A 22541-nucleotide genomic window follows, 5' to 3' on the forward strand; every position below is an offset into this window, starting at 1 on the left:
AATACTTATTACAACTAGTTATTGGTCTGATTCAAGGTTTCTGGTTTCTGAAGCAGCATAAATATTGGGTTATTGCTAAGACTCCTGTTGGTACCCAGAGGCAGGGTGACTCTGTGGAAAGGCAGTACAGCTGGGGGCATAATACTGGGTTAAGGGCTCAGAAACTCGGGCGTAGGAGAATGTTAAAAACTGGAGAAGCAGCATCGTGGCAGCACACAAAGAACAGGTTGCTGAGTAGGGCCAGTCCTCAGCCGGCTGGAGGTGAGGCCCGGCAGGTCAGTAGAAGCATGCAGCCACTGCTACAGCCCTCACTGATTGCTCTACTGAGGAGAGGAAGGCATGGAACCCAGGCACTGCCCAGGCCTGAAGGCACAATGGTCATAACAGGTGAGCCAGCTGAGTGACTGTCACTAAGGGCACAGAGGAGTGCAACACTCACTACCCAGCCACAACAGGATAGTCAAGACAAGTCTTGCTACTTTGAATGAAAAAAACTGACCCTAGGTATTTGTTTAAAAACCTTTAATAATATCCTTAATCTTTTAGGTAAACTAGAAAAGTTAAATTATGATAAACTAAAAATATTTACTGTACATGAAAATAGCATATAAAACTTGCCAGGAGAGACAGAAGGTATATGTGTGCTGAGGCAGGAATACTGTGACTTCAGAGCCAGTTTGGGCTACCCCATAGACTATCTTAAAAGGCATATAAAGTGCTTAAGTCGTGGATTCTGACCAAAAAAATAATAATAATAATAATTCATTTAACTTGTTTCAATAAGCTAAGCAGAATTCAAAAAGACATGTTTACACAATAAGAAAGTACGCAGATTGAGAGAAAATAAACTTAAATAAATAGAAGATGTGTCTGGACGGTGGCTCGATCTGTCCAACAGACTTCAAGACGGCTTTGTGCTTGGCAGCGGTGGGGCTTTTCCTTTCTGCTTAGCAGACTTTTCCATTTTTATCTGTAAATTTAAAGCATTTATTGATAAATTTTTTTTAATGATCCTAAATAAAGGTTGAGCATCCCGTTAGCCATGCCTTATTTAACATGACCACAAGAGTTATTAACTGCTAAACACTAGATCCAAAATCTGATCCAAAATGAGGAATGTCTGAATGTCTTTAAATGACTGGCTTTAGCTTCTCAGGGGAAGTTTGATGAAAGAATATATAAATGAATACTGCCTTGGGTGGAACTTGAACTGTCCCTGATATATTTCTAAATGCTTAAAATCCTAACAGACACCCAGCCTCTGCTCGTTCCATGCAGCTACAGAAGACACCTAATTCAGCAAGATCCTTGGGGACACCAACACCCATAAAGCTCAGTTCCTAGGACTAAGAATCAGGGAGCCCCAGCAGCAGGCGTCTAATTTCAAGACCCATGAGCCTTTGCATGACAGTAAGGACTCCCAATAACACATCTCACTGTTTCTTTATCACCGTCCCTCAGGACAACTTCCAGGCACGTCAGTGTCTCAAACTTTCAAGGGGATGAACAAAAATAAAAGGCCCAAAAGTAGAAATGCGGGGCCTCTAAGCTTAAATGACAGAAGTAATATCAAGAAACCACGGGGAGATGAGGCAGGGTAAATGTGATCAAAATACATTATATACACTCTGAAATTCTCAAAGGGAGCCTGGCAGTTTCTTCAGGATTGAACTACAGCTGCCTGGTGTCTGCTTGCTGACAGGACTGGACTGCAGCTGCTGGTTCGTGCCTGGTGTCTGCCTGCCTAGAGGACTGGTCTGCAGCTGCTGAATCATATTTGATGTTTGCTGCAGGACTGAACTGCTGCCCAAGAAGATCGAGCTCACCTCCACAGAACTATTGCTGAACAGATCCACCTCCCACAAATCCTAATAACTTTTCTCTTCTGCTGGGTGGTGGGCTAGAGGAGAGATTGAACCTTTATTAAAAGTAAGTTGTAAAGACTTTATGCCTACACAAGGGAGAGCATTTCAGTGTGGTCTTCTTAGTTTTATATTCCATTAGCCCCACTGCAGAGAGTTTAAAAACTGTCTCAGAAAACAATTAACCATACGGGCTAGAAAATTATAAACTGTAACTCATAAATTTATTAATGTAGGTTTATTTATAATAAGTAACCAGAAGCATTCATAACTAAGAACTTCACTCTATCTGTCAGCAAACAAATAGCACTGACATGCTTTCAACACACCCAACACTATCCAGACCCATGGGGAGGGACAGAAGGACTTCAGAACCCAGAAAAAAAATTAACCTGTAAGCATGTGTTCCAAGAATGAAGACTGACTAGATTATAAGTCCCGCCCCTAACATGCGACAAAAAGCCTTTTAACTCCAGCTCATCTCTAAGGTCCTTCGGCTCTGTCTTTCCCTTTGTTATGACTTCCAAGTGTCTGTATCCCTGCCAAACTCACACTTGGAAACTTAACTACCTCTGCTGGTACTGGGGATGTGAACTTTTGGTGGTAGGCGGATCATGTGAACAACTGTAGGCATGTTATTGTGCCCTGTGTAAAGATTATCCTTGTATTATTCAAATGCTGGTTTCTGGGCCCCATATCTGGTTGCAATCCTTAGTATAAGAATCTCCTGTCTCAATGTTGCATAAACACTGCTGTCCAGTTATACACTGATTGGTCAATAAAGCTAGTTGATCAGCCAATGACTGAACAAGGAAGAGAATAGGGCTAGCTAAGGGAGGAGGAAGAGGGGATGATAGGAGGGGGAGGAGGAGGGAGGGGAAAGATTCTCCATGAGGAAAGAGTCCACGAGGGGCGGGGGGAAGAGAGAGAAAGAGAGAGAGAGAGAGAGAGAGAGAGAGAGAGAGAGAGAGAGAGAGAGAGAAAGCCAGATCAGTACTAAAATGCAAGTATTGTGGGGATTCTGACTGAGAAGTAGCCAGATTAGTTTAGAGGATTAAAATAAAATACTACTACTCAGTTGTTAAGCTCCTAAAGATTGTTAACTACGTACAATAGTCCAGTCTCAATTATTCTTCAGAAGCTAGAGGAAAAGTGCAACACCCTTTATAAAAATACTAAAAGTTGGCATCCACTGTCAGGCATAGAATCCAAACTTAGGAACACACACACACACACACACCAACACACACCACCAACAACAACAACAAAAAGCACACATATAAAACACCAATAGCAGACAACCCTCAAGAATGCAGTTGTCTATGAAAAAGATGCCAGACAGCTGCCTTCCCTCACTCACTGCCACACAGAAAGAAGGCACCAACTGTGGACCAGAAGGCAGCCCTCAAGGGACATCATATCTGCAAGCACCTTGACTTAAGACTCCCTGGCCTTAAAAACTTAGTAAGTTTCTGTTGTTTGTGGTATTGTGTTAAAGCTGCCCAGACAGAGATATCCTTAAGACCAAGTTCTCTAAAAGAATGGTTTGCAATGGTGGAAAGATTTCTATCTTTGCTGTCCAAGTGAGAGCTACTAGACACATGTGAATAGTGAGCACCTCTGCCTCCCTCAGCTAGTGTCACTAAGGGACATTTTTTCATTTTTAATTTTATTTAAATTTAGACTTATACAATCACATATGGTAAATGATTACAGCACAGACAGAGACAGTTTCCATCACTGTAAAATGTTCCACCATTTCTCTCTGGTTTAAACTGTGTCCAGGATGCTCCCCTCCCGACTTCAGGACCCTCCCTGTGGACTTTAAAATTCCTCCTGGGGGAGGCTAAGATAATCTTGTTTTTTCGGTACACTGCCTCTTGTGTGAAGAATTTATTTAACATTGTAATTCCAACCCCTCAGTTTCATGGGAGCTTAGCAAGGCACCATGGAAGGATGACAGTAAGAGGGAGGGAGAGCCTTGCTGTGTGCAGTGTTTGTGTGGACTGCGGTGGTGCAGGGCGGTTCAATACCCACATAAAATGTTATCGCTTCCATCAAGGTAGTTGGTGTGTCTATTGCCTCAAACATCTACCAAGTACTTCTGTGTCTGTTCATATGGGGAAGTGACAGGCCTTGGAGCTGGTAGGATCCAGATTTGCAATGAGACCATGTGGGAGACCAGCAGATCCTATCCACATAGAAACCAAATTACAAATGAGGCCAGCCGTTAACCTTGGAGACCCATGCAGCAAGCGTTTCTCTCCCTCGTTCCCCTTCTCTTCTCTCTTGCCATTAAGGCCTCTCTGCTAGCCATTCTGTAGCCACTGCAAACCATGACCACCCTGGTGAGCTACAGAATATTAGAGGGTATTCCTCCTATGCACCCTGCACTCATCAACCGGCCTCCCTGTAGCCTCACCCCTGACACTTACGTATTTTTAATTGTTTTAAGCCATGTATAAAAAAATTCAAGATACACAAATTTATAAGCATGCAGATGGTTGATATTAATTTTATTTATGTATTTAATCAATATCTATGAGTTCCATGAATCAGCTGGTATATTAGTCCTATTTACGCATTACTCCTTTTTCTATGTGAATTATTTTAAGGAAGCTTCAAAGCCTAATACCATCTGTGAGTTAAACCTTCACAGATTACTTTCAATGATGTTGCACATACAAGCACTAATCTTTCCGTGGTGTCTGTACCTCAGGTAAAGCCTTATGCAAGTAGATTTCTGCAAACACTTACCCTTGCCTGGTATTGTCTTTCAAAGTAAGCCATATCATCCTCTTCCAGTTTCCTCAAGGAAGATATCTGAGTACTTGGGCCTATTAACATGAGAAAAAAAAAAACTCAGTCATGTTTTTATAACATTATATGTCCCCCAAAAAGAGATGGAAAGGAGGGATGGAGAGATGGCTCAGAGGTTAAGAGCACTGACTGCTCTTCCAGAGGTCCTGAGTTCAATTCCCAGCAACCACATGGTGACTCATAACCATCTGTAATGGGATCTGATGCCCTCCTTTGATACATCTGAAGATAGCAACAGGGTATTCATATATATTAAATGAATAAATAATTCTTTTTTAAAAAAGAGATGGAGAGGAGACAGGATTGCTTTATACCAAATAATAAGAGTTTATTATCCAAACCAGAAATAGACTAAATGCTCTGAAGTCTTTATTGGCAAGAATCTCATCACAAAACAAAAGTAATTTGCAGTGGCAAACATTCTCCAAGTATTCGACTGGCTCCTATTAATAACACCACACGGCTACGCCACATGAGTTACCCAGAGCCAGACGCAGAGCTTACACCCAGTCCAAGTCATTGAGAGGGCGCAGCAGGAAGAGTTAAAACTGGAAGCCAGCCTGGGCTACCTATATAGCAAGTTCCAGACTAGCCAAGGCTATAGATTAAAACACTTCCTCAAAAAGTACAAGAGAAAGACAACGGAAGACTTGGTAGGTAAAGTGCTTGCCACCAACCTAACAAGCTGAGTTCGTCCCCAGGACCCACATGTTGGAAGGAAAGCATCAACTTTAGCAAGTAGTCCTCTGACCTCCACCCTCCACACACACACCTACCAACTCCTGACCCTGAGACACACACACACACACACACACACACACACACACACACACAGAACAAGTAGTCCTCTGACCTCCACATACACACCTACCAGCCCCCAACCCTGAGACACATACACACAGCAAGTAGTTCTCTGACCTCCACCCTCCACACACAGCAAGTAGTCCTCTGACTTCCACATTCACACCTACCAACCCCCAACCCTGAGACACATACACACACACACACAGAGCAAGTAGTCTTCTGACCTCCACATACACACAGTAAATGGTCTTCTGACTTCCACATGCACACCCACCCCCCAACACACACAAATACACACCTTTCCAACTATGTTTAGGCTGTAACTAGAGATGATGGATAGCATTCTACACTATTGAGGCTTTCTATTGGCAACCATAGAAATGATACTAACTGCTTTGGAAAGTTCCAGAACTAGAAAGAGGGAGGGGAAGAGAAAGGGAGGGGGAGAGACAGGGGAAGGGGGAGGGGCAGGGGGAGGGGGAGGGGGAGGGGGAGGGGAGGAGGGGGAGGGAAAGGGGAAGGGGGGAGGGGGAGGGGAGGAGGGGGAGGGAAAGGGGAAGGGGGGAGGGAAAGGGGAGGGGGAGGGGGAGGGGAGGGGGAGGGGGAGGGAAAGGAGGAGGGGGAGGGGGAGGGGGAGGGAGAGGGGGAGGGGGAGGGAGAGGGAGAGAGGGCCAGGGCCAGAGGTTAACGTCAGGTGTCTTCCTCCATCACTCTTCACTTTACATTTTAAGAGTCCTGGTATTAGGAAAGACTTGGCAGCCATTTGCAACATTACCTCTAAACTGAAATACTGCCTGGAGAAGGGAAGGGGAGGCTTACAGCCTCAGAGGAAAATACGAAGTAAACAGAAGGTCACCAGTAGGGAGAAAACAAGAATTCAGATTTTTAGAGGGCTCCAACCCAGCAGAAATTTAAAAAAAAAAAAAAAAAAAAAAGGAGTGAACAGTTGCTCAGGAGAGAGGGGACAACCAATCCCTGGGAGGAGGTCCCGGCTGGCCTGTGACGCTGCCTGCCAGGCTGCATGGGGAGCTCCTGGGTGCAGCTCTTCACTGAGTTGGGGCCTTTCTGCTAATGCAGCGACATCTGAGGTGTCCCTGCTCCTCACCCATGTTCCTGTTGGCAACCCCAATAAGAACTCACTGGTTCGCTGCACTGGACTCTGGGGAAGTCCTTACTCCGCTCTGTTGCCTAGGAAGCACATCAAAGCTCTATTCCGCTACTTCACCAAAACCTCCTTCTTACCTTCATTCCCGCCCCCTAGTGGCTGTGGAGAAGAAGTAGACGGCGTGTGCATGGCTCTTAGGAATGGATGGTCCACGGCCGAAACAGGGGAGTCCAAAACGTCAGCCGAGGGTGCACCTGGAAACAGGAAATGTGCAAAATGGAAATCAAATATCTGTTTATAAAGATACAAGCAACTCATTATTTGTACTGTGAAGTAAATCAGAATATCAGCAGAATTGTTTTCTAAAAAAAAAAAAAAAACAACTTCATTCTTAGCTGGCCAAAGTAGCACATGCCTACAATCTATACCCTTGGGGAATGAGACACCAGATGAGTCTGAAGAACACACTGTGGTCCCAACTCAAACAAAACAAAGCACCAAACATAAATCAGGAAACAGGTAAACAGAAGGCTTTATTTTAAGTTATTTTTATTTTATGTGTATAGGTGTTTTGCCTGCATCTGTCTGTCTGTCTGTGTTTCATGTGTGTGCTGATGCCCAGTGTTGGGTCCTCTGGAAATGGAGTTACAGAAACTTAGGAGCTGCCACATGGGTTCTGGGACTCAAACCCAGGTACTTGGCCAAAGCAACAAGTGCTCTCAACCACCCAGCCACCTCTCCGTCCCAAGGAAATTTTATTTTAAAATTTTATCTTTCACCCAAAGGGGAGAAAAACACTTAAAAAAAAAGAATTTTTGTATTTCTCAGAAACATTCCAGGAGGAAAAGTATTAGCTAGTAATGTAACTATGTCAGGAAAGAAGTACCAGGCCCCAATATAGCCATGAGACACTACAACAAAGCATTCAGTATGAGGTGAGCTGCACTTCTCACCAACTCCTTACTAGAAGACCAGCGAGCTGCTCAGGGGCGGTCAACGGGACACCAACTAGTCACCTGAGAGAAGGGAACCTCACTGAGGACCCGCCTGTGTCTGACTGTCCTGCAGGCATGTTGTAGGGTACTTCCCTAATTAGAAATGGTGGATGGGGCCATAGAGATGGCTCAGTGCTTAAGAGTGTTGCTCTTCCAGAACCCATATCAGGTAGTTCATAAATGTCTGTAACACCACTTCCAGGGGATCTAATACCCTCTTGTGGCCGCCAAAGGCACCTGTATGCATGTAGCTTACACAAACACCACATTAAAATTTATTTATTTATTTATTTATTTATTTATTTATTTATCTTTTAAAAAAGAAAAGAAATGACTGATGCAGGAGAGCCCAGTACAATGTGAGTGACATCACCTCTGGGCAAGAGGCCCTCTTTGGTTATTTATTCAGAATGATTGTTTTGTTTTGTTGGTTTTTTTTGTTAAACAGGGTCTCTAAATGTCGTCCTGGCTGTCCTGGAACTCACTATGTAGATCCCTGTATCTCTGCCTCCCCAGTGCTGGAATTACAGGCATGCAACCTCCCCACTAGAGGTCCTGGGTTATATGAGGTAGAACGAGCTATGGGAAGCCTCCAGTAAGCAGGGTTCTCCCATGATCTCTGCTTCAGTTTCTGACTAGCTTCCTGCCATGGCCTCCCTCAGGAATGGATTGTCACCTGTAATCCTCTCTTTGATTGCTGCATGGATCTCTAATGTTAAGGACTGGGCTCTTTTGTAATTTAGTCCCTACATGGATTGGGCCTGGTGGTCTCCCATTTGGTCTCACTGAAAATCCGGATTCTACCAGGCTCCAAGGTTTGTCACTTCCCACTGGATCTTCCAGTGCTGGGGACCCACCTTCAGCTACACTCTAAGGTCACCTGAGCCCCACTATGATACACAGCATGGCAGACCCATCATCTCAGGGCTCAACTGTCTCCTGTGCCCTCCTGGGAGCTTTGTGGAAACTTCTATATCACACAGAAATCAAGTCCCAGGCATAGAGCCCCACTGTCTAGAGCACTATACATGGCTCAGAGTCTAAGCACCACCACCCCTGGGTTCTCTTTCAGCAGGACAGAAATTTCTGGATCTCCTCTCCTCACTTACCTTTACTTATCACCTCCCCTTCCTCATGGTGTTTGCTGGCATGAATAAGAATAGCCCATAGACTCATTATATCTGAATACTTGTCTCCCACTAGGTAGAACTGTTTGAGAAGGACTAGGAGGTGTGGCCTTGTTGGAGGAAGTTTAGCACTGGGGTTGGGCTTTGAGGTTTCAAACGCCCACACCATCCCCAGTAAGCTCTCTGCCTCCTAGTTGTAGCTCAAGATGTGAGCTCTCAGGTATTCTAACAGCCATGCCTTCACTCCCAGTCAGGGACACCAACCATCTGGAACCATAAACCCAGATTAAACACTTTCTTTTATAAGTTGCCCAAGGAATGGAGGGAATGGTGTTTTATCACAGCAATAGAAAAGTTTTTTTAAAAAAAGATGGGGGCAAGATGAAAAGTTTCTTTCTGTACACTGCAGCAACTTGAGGGACAAATATTAGAAAGGCCAAGATGAGAATTCACCACCACCCTTCAGAACAGTTATAAAACAGCTGATAGGATTAGGAAGACCTGTGTAAAAAAAGAGGCAAATATATCACTATTTGCAGACTATACTGAAAAACTACCTAAAAGTCCCAAAAGAGGTCCCGTGTGATAGAAAGAGAGAAATTACTCCAAAAAGTTGTCCTTTGGATTCTACATGTGCTCTCATACATATACACATGTGTGCCTACACACATAACCACACACAATAAATAAATGTCTTTTTTAATAAATTTAAAGATTAAATAGAAACAATAAGAATTATGTGGGCCTTCTAGAAAAATAATTTCAGGGCTGGAGAGATGGCTCAGGAGTTAAGAGCATTAGCTGCTCATTCAGAGGTCCTGAGTTCAATTCCCAGCAACTACATGGTAGCTCACAACCATCTGTAATGGGATCCAATGCCCTCTACTGGTGTGTCTGAAGACAGCTACAGTGTACTCACATACATAAAATAAATAAATAAATCTTTAAAAAAAAACAGTATTTCAAAATTCCACTTGTCTGCACAGAAAAGCACAAATAAATGAAGACAAAATATAAATTATCAGTTCTCTCTATATTAATCTGCATAGTGAATGTGCTATTAAGTAAAATGTTGCAATGTTTTTATAATAAAAAATTAGGCCAAATTTCTGAAAAACTTTACCAATAGGTCAAGAATATTCTGAGGTAGTAAAATTATGTGAATTCACTTATTTACTCTGTGCTTGCAACATGAAAACAATATGGTGGCTATAGAGAAAGAGACAAGAATGAGGCAGACCAGAGTTTAGAGCAGTCTCTGGGTTGCACCCAGTCCAACTAGCTGATGAACAAGAGCAGTGGCTCTCAACCCCCCGTAATGCGGGACCCTTAATACAGTTCCTCATGTGGTGACCCCCAACCATAACATTATTTCATTGTTACTTGGTAACTGTAATTTTGCTACTGCTATGAATGGTAATGGAAATTTCCAATATGCAGGATATCTGATATACAACTCCAGTGGGGTTGTAACCCACAGCTTGAGAACCACTGAACAGGAACACCCTGTATAATGTCTTTACTCCCCATCTGTAAAACAGAAGTGACGGCTGAAGTCACAGATTGCCATCAGGAACATGTGAGGTCCTGTGAAGTGGTTGGAGCAACTCTGAGCACTAGGAAGCCCCGACCACTGTCATCACCTTCGCACTTGTGTTTACGTTTTCTGAAGCTGTTTTATGTTTTCTAAGCTAAGAAAATCATGTACAGCAGGAGGTGGTGGCAGTGGTGGTGGTGGTGGTGGTGGTGGTGGTGGTGGTGGTGGTGCCTTTAATCCCAGCACTCTGGAGGCAGAGGCAAATGGTTTCTGTGAATTTGAAGCCAGCCTGGTCTACAGAGTGAGTTCCAGGACAGCCAATGGTACACAGAGAAACCCTGTCTCAAAAGACAGAAACAAAAAATCATGTACATTTAATCTACAGAAGAATAGAAGAATTTGCTTATATGATTTAACAAACTAGTTATATAAAATGTAAAAAAAAATATGTTAAAGTATCATAATTTTGGCAGATGAACACAAACAGGAAGAGTGTTAAATATCAAAGCAAACCATGAGATAATAAGAAATTAAGTAAGTGTGCTACTGGTAAACAAATAACAAGGACAACAGAATGTGACAGTGTCTCCAATTATTTGAGAAAAAAAATGATAGTTGTATAACCAGCATCAATTTGAACAAAACCTTACAGTATCTCACATGTGCACAAAAGTAAGTCCCAACTTCATGAAAAAGAAGAAATTATATATTAAGATAAAATGAAGACAGAAAAATACATTTATAAAACAAAGTGTAAAACGTGGAATCACAAACCCTAGTTACAAGCTTTTTAAAGATAATCTTAACAACATCAGGAGCTAGGGGGACAGTCCTGAGAGAGAGAGTGCCTACGGCTCTTCCAAGGACCCGAGCACCAGGGACCTGCCGCCCTCTCCTGCCCCACAGGCACCCTAACACACAAATACACACAGAAACACAGACACATAAATAAGAACAAAATAACACTTTTAGTGTTAAAATAAAACAGTTAATGGCATATCAGAGAAAATACTTGCAAAGTAAAGAAAAGTATTATTAGTACATAGCAGTTTAAGGACTTGATATAGGTCAGTGAGAAAAGATGGAAAAGGGAAGGAAAAAGAAAGATGGTGCGGGAAGGGGAGAAAAAGCATTACAATAGCAAGCTGCACACAATAAAGTAACAAGTAATTCTGTTGCAGCAGACAAAAGTGCCCTTCAGCTCCTCCCACCAACAGGGATGGGGGACTCTGGTTAAGTATTGCCACAGAGTAATCTTTTCTCTTGTGTTTTGTCAGTTTTCTGACAATATGTTACATAGTGCAACAAAGTTTTTAAAATAAAAACCGAGTAAGGAAAATTTTTCTGAAAGAAAATGACTCTGAAATGCTAAGTCAGCGTAAGGTGTTGTCACTATTGTTGGTGTGCCTCATACCACGCTCACACTTCCTCACTTACCGATGCCACTGTCATCTAAGCGCATGTAGCCTTCTGCCAGTGAGCTGAAACCAGTTAGACCTCCCATTGCAGCATAGGGAACATCCAGTCCTACTGGTTTTCCCTGCGCCAACCTTTCTTGCCTTGTTTCCACCACTGTGTCGTGGGCATACGCCGGCTGGCCACAGGCACAGGTGAAGCAGCTATGGAAGCCGGAACACTTGGAGCCTGAATCAAGACACGAAGGGCAAACTGTTAACAAGCACTAAGCTGCCCACCCTGGGACATTTATCTTAGCCAGAGCCAGATAAGGATAAGTCCTCTGACTCTGCATCTCTTCTCTCCAGCCACTGCAATTCTTACAGATGCTGAAGTGGTTAACAGGTGAACATTGAAGTGGGGGTGGGGGGAGGTTTCAATGACCAATTGGGCCCAAAAGACACTGCATTAAAAATTAGAGTGACAGAAAACGCAGACTGTCTCCTCAAAAGCTACCGAAAAGCTGAGCACTGCGGAGAACTACTGTAAGCCAAGAACTCTGGAGGCTGAGACAGGAGGATCACAACCCTCAGGTCAGGCCTGTATACATAGCAAAACCCTGACTCTAAAAGAATAAATAAATAAATAAACAAATAAACAAATAAACAAAGGCTGAAGAGATGGCTCAGTAGGTTGAAAGCACGTACTGTTCTTTCAGAAGACCCGAGTTCAGCTCTCAGCACCCATACAACAGCTCACAACTGTCTCTAACTCCAGTTTCAGGGGATCTGATACCCTCTTCTGGCCTTTGCCAGCACCAAGGTCACACATGCAGGCACACACGTGTGTGCACAGACGTGATTTTGAAGCAGACATATTGGAATGGAGACCAGAATATCTAACTTAAAATCTTTACCTGCTCATACCACTTATACCTGTGGATGAGAACCAAAGCCTCTAAGTTTTATACAACTAATTCCATGCTTGTCAGATGAAACACAGTTACTCCGCTACTGTCCCTTTGACCAAACTTGAGTTTCCTTTAACCAAAGTGCTTGCAGTAAGCAAAGCTTCAGATCTGCTTATGGACTTGGAACTACAACATTAGAATTTACTGTCTGAGCACCCACAGTCAGAAAATCTGAAATGTTTGTCAGCTCATTGCATTATTTTTAACTTATAAAATCCCTTTTTTTAAAAGTCTGTAAAGAATTCCTTTAGGACTGGTGGTATAGCTCAGTGGGCTTGCCTAGCATTCCTGAGATCTTGGGATCAATGCCCACCCAACACCAACTACCATAGAAAAAAGGAGCCAGGTTAATGAAACTCTCATTAAAAACATTTTTATTATTTTTATAGATTTATTTATTTTATTTTTGTGTATATGAGCAATTGCCTAATGTATGAATGTGCACAATGTCTGTCCTATGAATGGTTGTAAGGCATTATGTGGTGCTGGAACTGAACCCAGGCCCTCCATAAGAATAATTGTTCCTTACTGCTGAGCCGTTGCTCCAGTCCCTGTTACTGAAAACTTTTTATCAGAGCTGGAGAGATGGGTCAGTGGTTAAGAACACTAGTTGCTCTTCTCCAGAGAACCCAGCACCCACATGACAGCTCACAACCATCTGTAACTCCAGTTCCAGGGTATCTGATACCCTCTTCTGGCCTCCACATATACCAAGTACACACATGGCACACAGACACACATGTAGACAAAATACCTATAGGCATAAAATTAAAATAAATTTGAAAAACAACAAAAAACAACTTTTGAGCTGGGCAGTAGTGGCTCATGCCTTTAGTCCAGCAACTTAGAAGGCAGGGGCAGGTGGATCTCTGTGAGATCAAAGCCAGCCTTGTTTACAGAGAGAGTTCTAGGACAGCCAGGACAACACAAAGGAACCAAAAACCAAAATGAAAATAATAATAATAATAATGTCTTGTCTAGTAATTCTTTAAGATCTACCCCTATTGCTTAAATTATTTAAATTCTGTGACACTAAACTTTAAACATTCCAAGAACTAAGTATCCACCCATTGAATTCTGCTTTGTAGCTAAATACTGACTTTGTAACTACATAAATTGTCTTAAAATCCATTAAGTATTTAATAAAGAACTTAAAACACTCTGCGACTTTGTATAAGAATAGAACTTACAGGCATTGCATGTGAAGTCAGGGGCAGCACTGTGCTGGTCAGCAAAGTGTTTGCATCTACAACGAATAGGCTGGGTACCATTCAGAGGCACATAGTGGTAAGCCTTGCACCGGCAACCACTCACTCGGCAAGGTAGATCAATGGGACGCTGCTGTGGAATCATCTCAAAGTCAGTTTTGTGCTGTTTATACCTTTAAAAAACAGAAACACAAACACATTTGGATATTGTCAAACATTACAATTTGGTGTCTATTAGATGCCTACATAATTATTTTGATTCTGTTTTTTTCTCTTGTTATTTATTTATATTAATATGGTAAAAGCAAACCCTATCAGTTAGTAGCCTTCACTTTTTCAGATCTTAATTTTTTGGTTATTTACAAAGTTTTACAACTGTATAAAGAAATATAAATCCCTTAAAATCTTTGTCACTGCAGCTCTTAGTCTGGGATGCATATCTTCAATGGAAGAAAATGTTCCTTTTATGGGGACTATGCTGGAAATCAAACCTAAGGCATCGTCTTTGTTCCACTGCTAAAACACAACCAGCCACACAAAACAGCTCTTTATAACAGGCTTCTCTGAGTCAGGTGTAATGGCATACAGGTATGATCTCAGCATTCAGAAAGTAGAGGCAGGAGGATCATGAGTAGGAGGCCAGCCTGGGCTATTCAGCAAGACCCTGTCAAAATATTAAGGTGAGAGGGAAGTGGTAAGTCACTCAAAGGGTTTGCCGCCAAATCCAATGACCTGATTTTGATTCCTGAAACCTACATGGTGGGAGAAGTGAACCACTGCCCTTAAGTTGTCCTGTGCACATCCACAGTGTCATGGCAGGCCTGTGTCATCTATCTATCTATCTATCTATCTATCTATCTATCTATCTATCTATCTTATACACACGCATGATAAAAATATATAAAATGATACAGCTTAGTGGTAGATCACTTGCCTACTGTGTATATGGCAGTGAGCACCCTAGCACACCGAGAAAGCTAAAGAGGGCCTGTGAGATGTCTCAGTGGATAAAGGCACTTGCTGCCAAGCCTGATGTCCCGAGTTTGATCCCGGACCCACTGACCTCCACGCATGAACGCACACATGAGTAAATAAATAATAAATGAACAGATAAATAAATGCAAGATTTTTACAAAGAATGGTTTTCATTAAAGTCCATCACTTACATGTATTTTTACACTTTGGTATCTAAAACTGAAATGAGTTTAATATAATTTTAATGCAATTTACTTATCTCAAGGAACTCTAAAATTCCCATCCTTTAACCTTAGAATTCATGTCGGAAAATACACTCTTAAAAAAATAATAATAGATTAGGATTTGATGTAAAGGTGGTGTGGTAAATGCACTAGCAGAATGCAAAAATCCATTGCCGGACAGCCGTCTTCACATTTTTTTAGCAGCTAAGCCCTCTCTTTGGATAAAAATCTTCACAGAATCCCAATACTATAACATAAGACATTTAGAAGTTAAATCGGGGGCTGGAGAGATGGCTTAGTGGTTAAGAGCACTGACTGTTCTTCCAGAGGTCCTGAGTTCAATTCCCAGCAACCACATGGTAGCTCATAACAATCTATAATGGGATCTGATGCCCTCTTCTGGTGTGTCTGAAGACAGCTACAGTGTACCCATATAAATAAATAAATCTAAAAAAAAAAAAAAAAAAAAAAAAAAGAAGAAGAAATTAAATCGGTTAAAGCCCAGGGAAGGACAGGAATTGGAATCCCCTTTTTTGTAACCTGACTTTCTGCCTAACATAACCTGAGACTCACCCATGGTTTCAAGAATGACAGTGAACACCACTGGACTAGCTGAAACACAGAGCAATTATAAAAACCTGCCTTGAGATTACTAATGATCACGTGCATACACATTTCCTGTGACTCAATCATGGAAAAAAAAAAAAACAGTGTCATATTTTATACACACACAGAATATACAATGCAAAGAGAAAATTACACAGATAAAATGAAAAGTACTAACAGGTTCTGGGTGGTCAGTGTCCGACTACCATTCTGTATATTCTCCATTTTTTGTAAACAGAAAGATACACGTTGATTAGAAATTTTATTAAGTAATGAATACTCCAGAGTAATATCTTCATTGTAGTTGGGTTGAAGCTTGAGGATCACTTTCAGGCTGCACAAATTCCACACAGAAACTGACATAAATGTTCACAAGCACAGATTATAAGACTTTTTTGCCCAAGCCCTTCAGTTTTGACAGATATGAACATGTAGCCATCACCCTCCATTCCTCCCTGGTGTTTTTCGTCAGGGTTTCTAGGTAAGTTGAGAGGCAGTCTATACACATTACTCATCCTAGCAACTGCCTGGCAACTTCTGGCGAACTACAACTCTGTAAACAGCAACTAGACAAAGAGTCTCTCAGAAACAGCCTCAGAAGTTACTGTTGAAACAGGGCGGTTCCCCTTCAATGGATTCCTTAGGCTGAAAAGTTAAACCTGGTCCCTAGAAATAGGTGCTGTGTTCAGTGGTTCTTTTGTCTTATACTTTTGTTTTGTTTTGTTTTTGTCTTTCGAGACAGGGTTTCTCTGTGTAGCCCTGGCTGTCCTGGAACTCACTCTGTAGACCAGGCTGGCCTCAAACTCAGAAATCCATCTGTCTCGGCCTCCCAAGTGCTGGGATTAAAGGTGTGCGCCACCACCGCCCGGCTGTCTCAAACGTTTTGCAAAGCAATTTGGTCATTTTGGTGGTTACAACTGTGAGATGATAGAAAAACTGGCAGAAATGCACAGGTGCAACAACAGCACAAACAACACACATTATGACTGGCCCCTCAGGGCTCTTTTCTAGGTAATGTTTTTGAACACAACAATTTGAAGTCAAAAGAATGGGTATTTTTGTTTTTCAAGGTATAAGGCCAGGTATGGAGATACATGCCTATAATCCCAGCACCCAGACCAGAGAATCATGAATTTGAGGCTCGTTGGTATTATACACCAAGTCCCAGGCCAGCCTGAGATAATTAGCCATACTCTCTCCAAGAAATGAACAAATGCAGTACTCCCCGAGGATGTGAAGGGTAATTTGTAACTCTGAGGAGATGTGGGTCTACTGTGGATGAACATGCTTACCAGAATGCATCAGAGTGACCACCAAGTATCCACCTATGTAATAGTAGGACCAGCAGATGCTACTTTCCCCAAACTGAAAGACCCCTGGAAAAACATCATCCTCTGTTGCCAATGGCAACACAAGAGCTGCTCATGGTGATAGACTCTGTGATAAGTTTAATAGGATTTGAAAGTTCATTATACATTTAAAATCCCTCACATAGTTCTAGTGCACCATGGAAATAGAAGCATCCAATGTTTCTTAATCATCGCGCTGTTATTTATAGAAGGAAGTTACGCTTTTGCTATAGTTTTAATTTTCTAGCCACCAAAAAACCATGATCAAGTGAGTTGGAGAGACGGCTCAGCAGTTAAGTGCTCACACTGTTCTTGCAGAGTCTGGGTCCCTGTGCCCTATCTTAGGTGGCTCACAGTCATTTGAAACTCCAGCTCCAGGCAGATGCCTGAGGTTTCTGCAGTCACCTGCACATACCCACCCAGAGACGCACACATACGCATAACTTTAAAAACATTAAAAAAGAAGATGATACAGTAACTTACCTATGTGTACAAAAACACAGTGTCTCTGGGCCAACAAGTTTGCAATCCATTCCTGTTGGCGAGCGCCAACTCACAAATAATCTGTTCTGTAAACGCATGGGTAAAACTTTTTTCTTGTATTCTTCATATTCTTCAGGAGTAAAAAGTTTCCCTCCATCGTCCTCACCAACAATTCTACAACAACAAGCATTGCTTTTAATCCTTGAGTATTTTCCAATCCAAAAATTAAATTATTTTTGTATATTTAATTGAAAAGTGGCTTTGACATTGATTTTGACTTTCAATACAAATACATAGCCAAATTACAAACAGTAACAATAAAGTGTTTGCTTCTTATGGAGTTCAGTATGTGCAAACAACTTCTTGAGCCAATAGCCAAAGTAGGAATGCCATGCCCATGATCCCAAATAGTCTTCCATGAAGCAGGTCCTACCCAATTCCAGGAGCCTCCCTCTCTACCTGGAAAGAAAGAACATACTTATTTCTGAAGACAGAACAGGACAGAGAAGAATCTAGACAAGCAGGCTAAATCCCCTAGTCCACTGCCCGTCGGTCACACTCTGTTGTCATTCAGTCATACTGCTCCCCGACTGTACACCACTCAAGCAACCTAAGCATCAAGGTACAGGATTTCCTGTAAGTTTATTTTCTTTCACTCCAATGCCACATAAAACTTGACTCTGTAAGCTTTTCCCTGCTCAATCTTCCTTTCATTTTAGGTACTTCACCCATGGACCCAGCGATGCCTTAGGAAAGAAATCTCTCCACTCGTTTTCCATATAAGATTGTAGGTAACAATTTTAAAATACAGCTTTACTGATTGTGGTGGTTTGACTGAGAACTGTCCCGCATAGGTTCTTGTATCTGAACACTTGGTCCCCATGTGGTGGCACTGTTTGGGGAGGTTATGGAACCTTTAAGAGGTGCAGCCTTGCTGGAGGAAGTCCATTGCTCAAGGCCAGCTTTGAGGGACTATAGCTTCTCCACTTCCTGCCCTGTCTCTCTCAGCTTCCTGTGTGCAGACAAAGCACAATCAGCCATCTTCTGACTCCTGCCACCACACCAGGCTAGGCCACACCATCCTGGCTGGAATTGACTCTACCCCTCTGGAACCCCAAGCCAAAATAAATCCTTCCTTCTTAAATTTCTTTTGACTATGGTATCTTATCACAGCAACAGAAAAGTAACCATACACTTACCAAGGTTTGCCAGTAGAGACTTATCACATACTCATCTTAATTTCTCCTTTAATTCTGAAACAAATATACATTCTTCTCATTAAAAGCTAGAGCCTAAACTAGATGTGGTGGTTGGATTCCCACAATCCCATCTAAAAACACTGAGGCAGGAAGATAAATTGGAGTCCAACCTGGACTACACACCAAGACCCAACCCATCTCAAGAAAATAAAAATCTTGAGCTTACTCTGCTAAAAATTATGTTTTCATTCTTTAAAAACAGTACCTAAAACTAAAAATATATCAGTGCAGAAGCCAGCATAACTGTTTGCCATACCTGACCTCTGACCTATGGGCAGAAGCTGAAGGTCACGTGATCTCTGAAAACATGCTCTGATTTACACAAGCTCAAACTCATGGGATGTACTGGGTGATCAGATGTTTCAAGGTTTAATTTCAGATCCCAAAATTTTATGAAAAAAAAAAAAAAAATCAGCCTGCAGCCTGCACTATTTCTATGGGGAAATTTTTGCTTTGTGAGAAGGAAAAGTATACTTAAAAAAAAAATAAAAGAATTTGTTCAAACTGGAGAAAAGTTCTCTTTGAAAATATCTCCCTTTAATTCCTGGAAAAGTGGTGTTTATAGAATGTTTATGATTTTTGTGTACATAACATGCTTTTTCTTGTTCTGAAATAGCTAGTTGTAGTAGAAATTAAAAACCTAATAAGCTATACAATCAGCAAAATCTTCTCCCTTGTTTTAAATAAACTTTTTTTTTAAAGATTTATTTATTTTATGTATATGAGTACACTATTGCTCTCTTCAGACACACCAGAAGAGGCATCAGATTCCATTACAGATGGTTGTGAGCCAACATATGGTTGGTGAGAATTGAACTCAGGATCTCTAGAAGAGCAGTCAGTGCTCTTAACCGCTGAGCCATCTCTCCAGCCCTTAAATAAACTTTTAAAACCCTGCAAATATAATAAAAGTCACACACTATGATTACCCAGCCCCAAAGTCTATACATCTCAGTGGACTTTCGCAAAGTTAGAATTTCTAAGGCTGTGGAGCTTCCCATTGGACTTTACACTTAACAGTCTAGTGTATGTTTATGTGTTTATCCACCAAGAAAACAAAAGAATGCAGACAGAGCTTTCTACCCCCTTCCCACTGTGCCTGTCGTCTGAATCCTTCCTCTCCCCTAAGGCTTGCCCCTTTTTTGTTCCCTCCTTTGCTTAAGTACTCTAGGCACACAATAGTTTTTTAATGCACTTATTCTGAGATAATGTTTTATTATATCCATCAAAGAACACCAGCAGATACAGAAAAAGTGAAGGATAAATGCAAATCTTTTAAGAAAGTGTTGGTGTCTAAATTCCAAACCAAAACAGCTCAGGTTTTATTGTAAGTCCAGTGTCTCCAGGGCATTGTATTCACCTGCTGAACTGAGCTACTGAGTCCAGGTAAGTCTGAGAGCCTGCTTTTCTAGTAAGCCCCCAGGCACCCCATCTTTTGATGGGGTCTTTTTGATCCAGTCTTTTGAGGAAAAAGACTGTAAACTCCCTCCCAGGTGCCTCATCAAAGGCAAGACAAAAATTAAAAAGTGGAAATTCGTTTTGTTTGGCATTTTTTATGTGTTTGTTTGTAAAACCCAATGCCTTGCATTTGCCAGGCGATGGCTCTGCCACTGAGCTACAGCCTAGCCCTTAGGTTTTTCAGCAGGTTCTTACCACCTGGTTTAGACTGATCTTGAACTCACTACCCTCCTAGACATCTCCTCAAGGCTGAAATTGCAGGCCTGGCCCCTGACAATAGAAAGTTTATTTCTGATAGGGATCATTTTGGGAAGCCTTTCCCATAAAACCCTTTTATATCTAAAAGGTCAAGTCCTCATGTTTCTCAATCTTGTTGATTGTAAAGGATGAAATAATCTCTTTTAAAGGAACATGTTCCATAATATTTATGCTTGCAAAAATAACTTTCCATGAGCCTGTCCCTAGCATTTTTCTAGACAAGAGACAAGTCTTAGGAAAAGCCAGAGATCAAAATTAAGGAAGCCAGTTTTATGTCAACTTGACCCAAGCTAGAGTCATATAGAAATAGAAAATCTAAATTGAGAAAATGACCCCAACACACACACACACACACACACACACACACACACACACACACACACACACCTGTGGGCAAGCCTGTGTTTGGACCACTGATTGAAGTGGGAGGGCCCAGCTCACTGTGAGTGGTGCCGCTCCTGGGCACTGTCTACAGTGCTATAAGCAAGCAGGCTGAGCAAGCCATGAGCAGCAAAGCAATGAGCAGCACCCTCTAGGGGCACTGCATGACCTGACCTCCCTGGATAATGGACTACAAGCTATAAACTGAAATAAACCCTTTCCTCCTCAAGTTGCTTTTGATCATAGTATTTCAATAGAGCAATAGAAATCTAACTAAGCCAGACCAATCAAGCCGTTCTATCTCACATTTCCTGTCCAGAGTCTTCAGAAAGTTCTAAGCATTACCCACAACTACAATAGTGAGGCAATATGCTGGGAAACCCAATTCCCTAGACACCGCCCCCACCCCCAATAAGCTCTATACATCTGGCCTTTCCTTTGTGCACACACATCCTCCAAGTCGTCTGTAACCCCTATTCTCCCAGTTTCCCAACTATCAAAAAGAAACCTTTCCTGGGCGCTGGGAGCTTGGAGGCAAATGTGTAAGCCTTTGTGCGTCCTCGGGCCAGAGGAGCAAGCAGCTGTGTCCCCTGCTTCCACAGAGGAGTCTCGGAAACTAAGTCCTAAAACCATCTTCCTTGGTTTGGGAGAGCATTCGGCAGTTCACGTCTTATCCAGCACTGAATTAATGTACAAACTGACACCTATTAACTTTTATAGGCCCAATATGTAATTCTTCAATTGTCACTAAGAGAAACAAAAAAGGATCCATTATAAAAGTAGTTAATCATCCCCTTTTGGCAAGGGAGACTCTCAAGTGGTCTCAGAAGAGATTCATTATAGAATAGAACTGTGTGTCAGCAAATTTAATTACAGAAGATGAGATATGAAATTAATCCAGGCCTCTCTAACAACCCAGGAACGGACTCCTGGAGCGCTAGTGCGTTCGCCCGCCGGGTCCCACTTTGTCCCAAGGTGCTCCGACAAGAGACCCAACCCTGAACGGGAGCCCACCCCGCGGAGCAAAGTTAAGGCCTCACCTCCGGTACTCCAGGTATTCGTCCACCGCCTCCGCTCCGCCGGGAGGCAACGTCAGCCGCTCCATGGCCGCGGGAAGCGAAAGGAGCCCTTGCCTCGAGCTCTGAGCGCGTCCTGCAGCTGCCAGCAGGATCCGCCAGACCTGCGCGAGCACCAACCTTGCCGCCAGAAACTGCCCGGCCCCGCCCTTAGCCCCGCCCCGTCCTCGGCCCCGCCCCCGTCCTCGGCCCCGCCCCTCTGTTTCACCCACTTAGTTCCGACCCCTTAGTCCCGCCCTCGTCCCCCTTAGTTCCGCCCTCTCCCGCAGCTCCTCCCCAATCAACCTCGCCCTCTCCCCTGGGCTCCGCCCCACTTAGCTCCGCCCTCATCCCGCCCCAGAGCCTTATCTCTCACCAAGCTCCCGCCCTACCCTTGCACCCAGCCGGTCCTAGCGCCGGGCTCCTCCCTTGTGCCGCGACCCCTAGCCAAGCCCCGCTTTGGCCCGCCCCTCCTGCTGCTCCAGGTCAAACAGCTCCACCAACCCTCAAGATTGTTTGCTTGGCCTACAATCTACCTGGCGATCCTCTTCTGGCCTTAAGCCTAACTTTGCTTGAGCATCGCCACCCTACCGCTACCAGAGCCCTACAAACTGGCTTCTCCTGCGTAGCCCAAGGCTGCAAAACAGATGCTGTTTGCCCACTTCCAACA

The 22541-nt window shown here is 42.8% G+C and overlaps 1 protein-coding gene across 1 annotated transcript; it reads right to left on the reverse strand.

Moving 5' to 3' along the window:
• Nucleotides 1-507: 507 nt before the first annotated feature.
• Fam221a (family with sequence similarity 221 member A) lies at nucleotides 508-22032 on the reverse strand. The gene is made up of 7 exons (XM_034519501.2): nucleotides 21857-22032; nucleotides 17461-17634; nucleotides 13806-13996; nucleotides 11688-11894; nucleotides 6729-6845; nucleotides 4620-4699; nucleotides 508-970 (listed from the first exon to the last, which is right to left on the reverse strand). The coding sequence occupies exons 1-7, from the start codon at nucleotides 21919-21921 to the stop codon at nucleotides 902-904; spliced, it is 903 nt and encodes a 300-aa protein (XP_034375392.1). The 5' UTR covers nucleotides 21922-22032; the 3' UTR covers nucleotides 508-901.
• Between the last annotated feature and the right edge of the window lie 509 nt (nucleotides 22033-22541).

The sequence above is a fragment of the Arvicanthis niloticus genome, chromosome 15 (genome assembly GCF_011762505.2).
Source record: "Arvicanthis niloticus isolate mArvNil1 chromosome 15, mArvNil1.pat.X, whole genome shotgun sequence".
Classification (NCBI taxonomy): Eukaryota; Metazoa; Chordata; class Mammalia; order Rodentia; family Muridae; genus Arvicanthis; species Arvicanthis niloticus.

Excerpts from the sequence above, each read along its gene's own strand:
- Fam221a (XM_034519501.2), bottom strand. The coding sequence starts at position 21,921 with ATGGAGCGGCTGACGTTGCCTCCCGGCGGAGCGGAGGCGGTGGACGAA. Across the intron at positions 13,997-17,460 it reads CTGTGTTTTTGTACACATAG|GTATAAACAGCACAAAACTG; the intron begins GTAAGTTACTGT and ends TGTTTTTTAAAG. Across the intron at positions 11,895-13,805 it reads TGACTTCACATGCAATGCCT|GCTCCAAGTGTTCCGGCTTC; the intron begins GTAAGTTCTATT and ends GTCTTGATTCAG.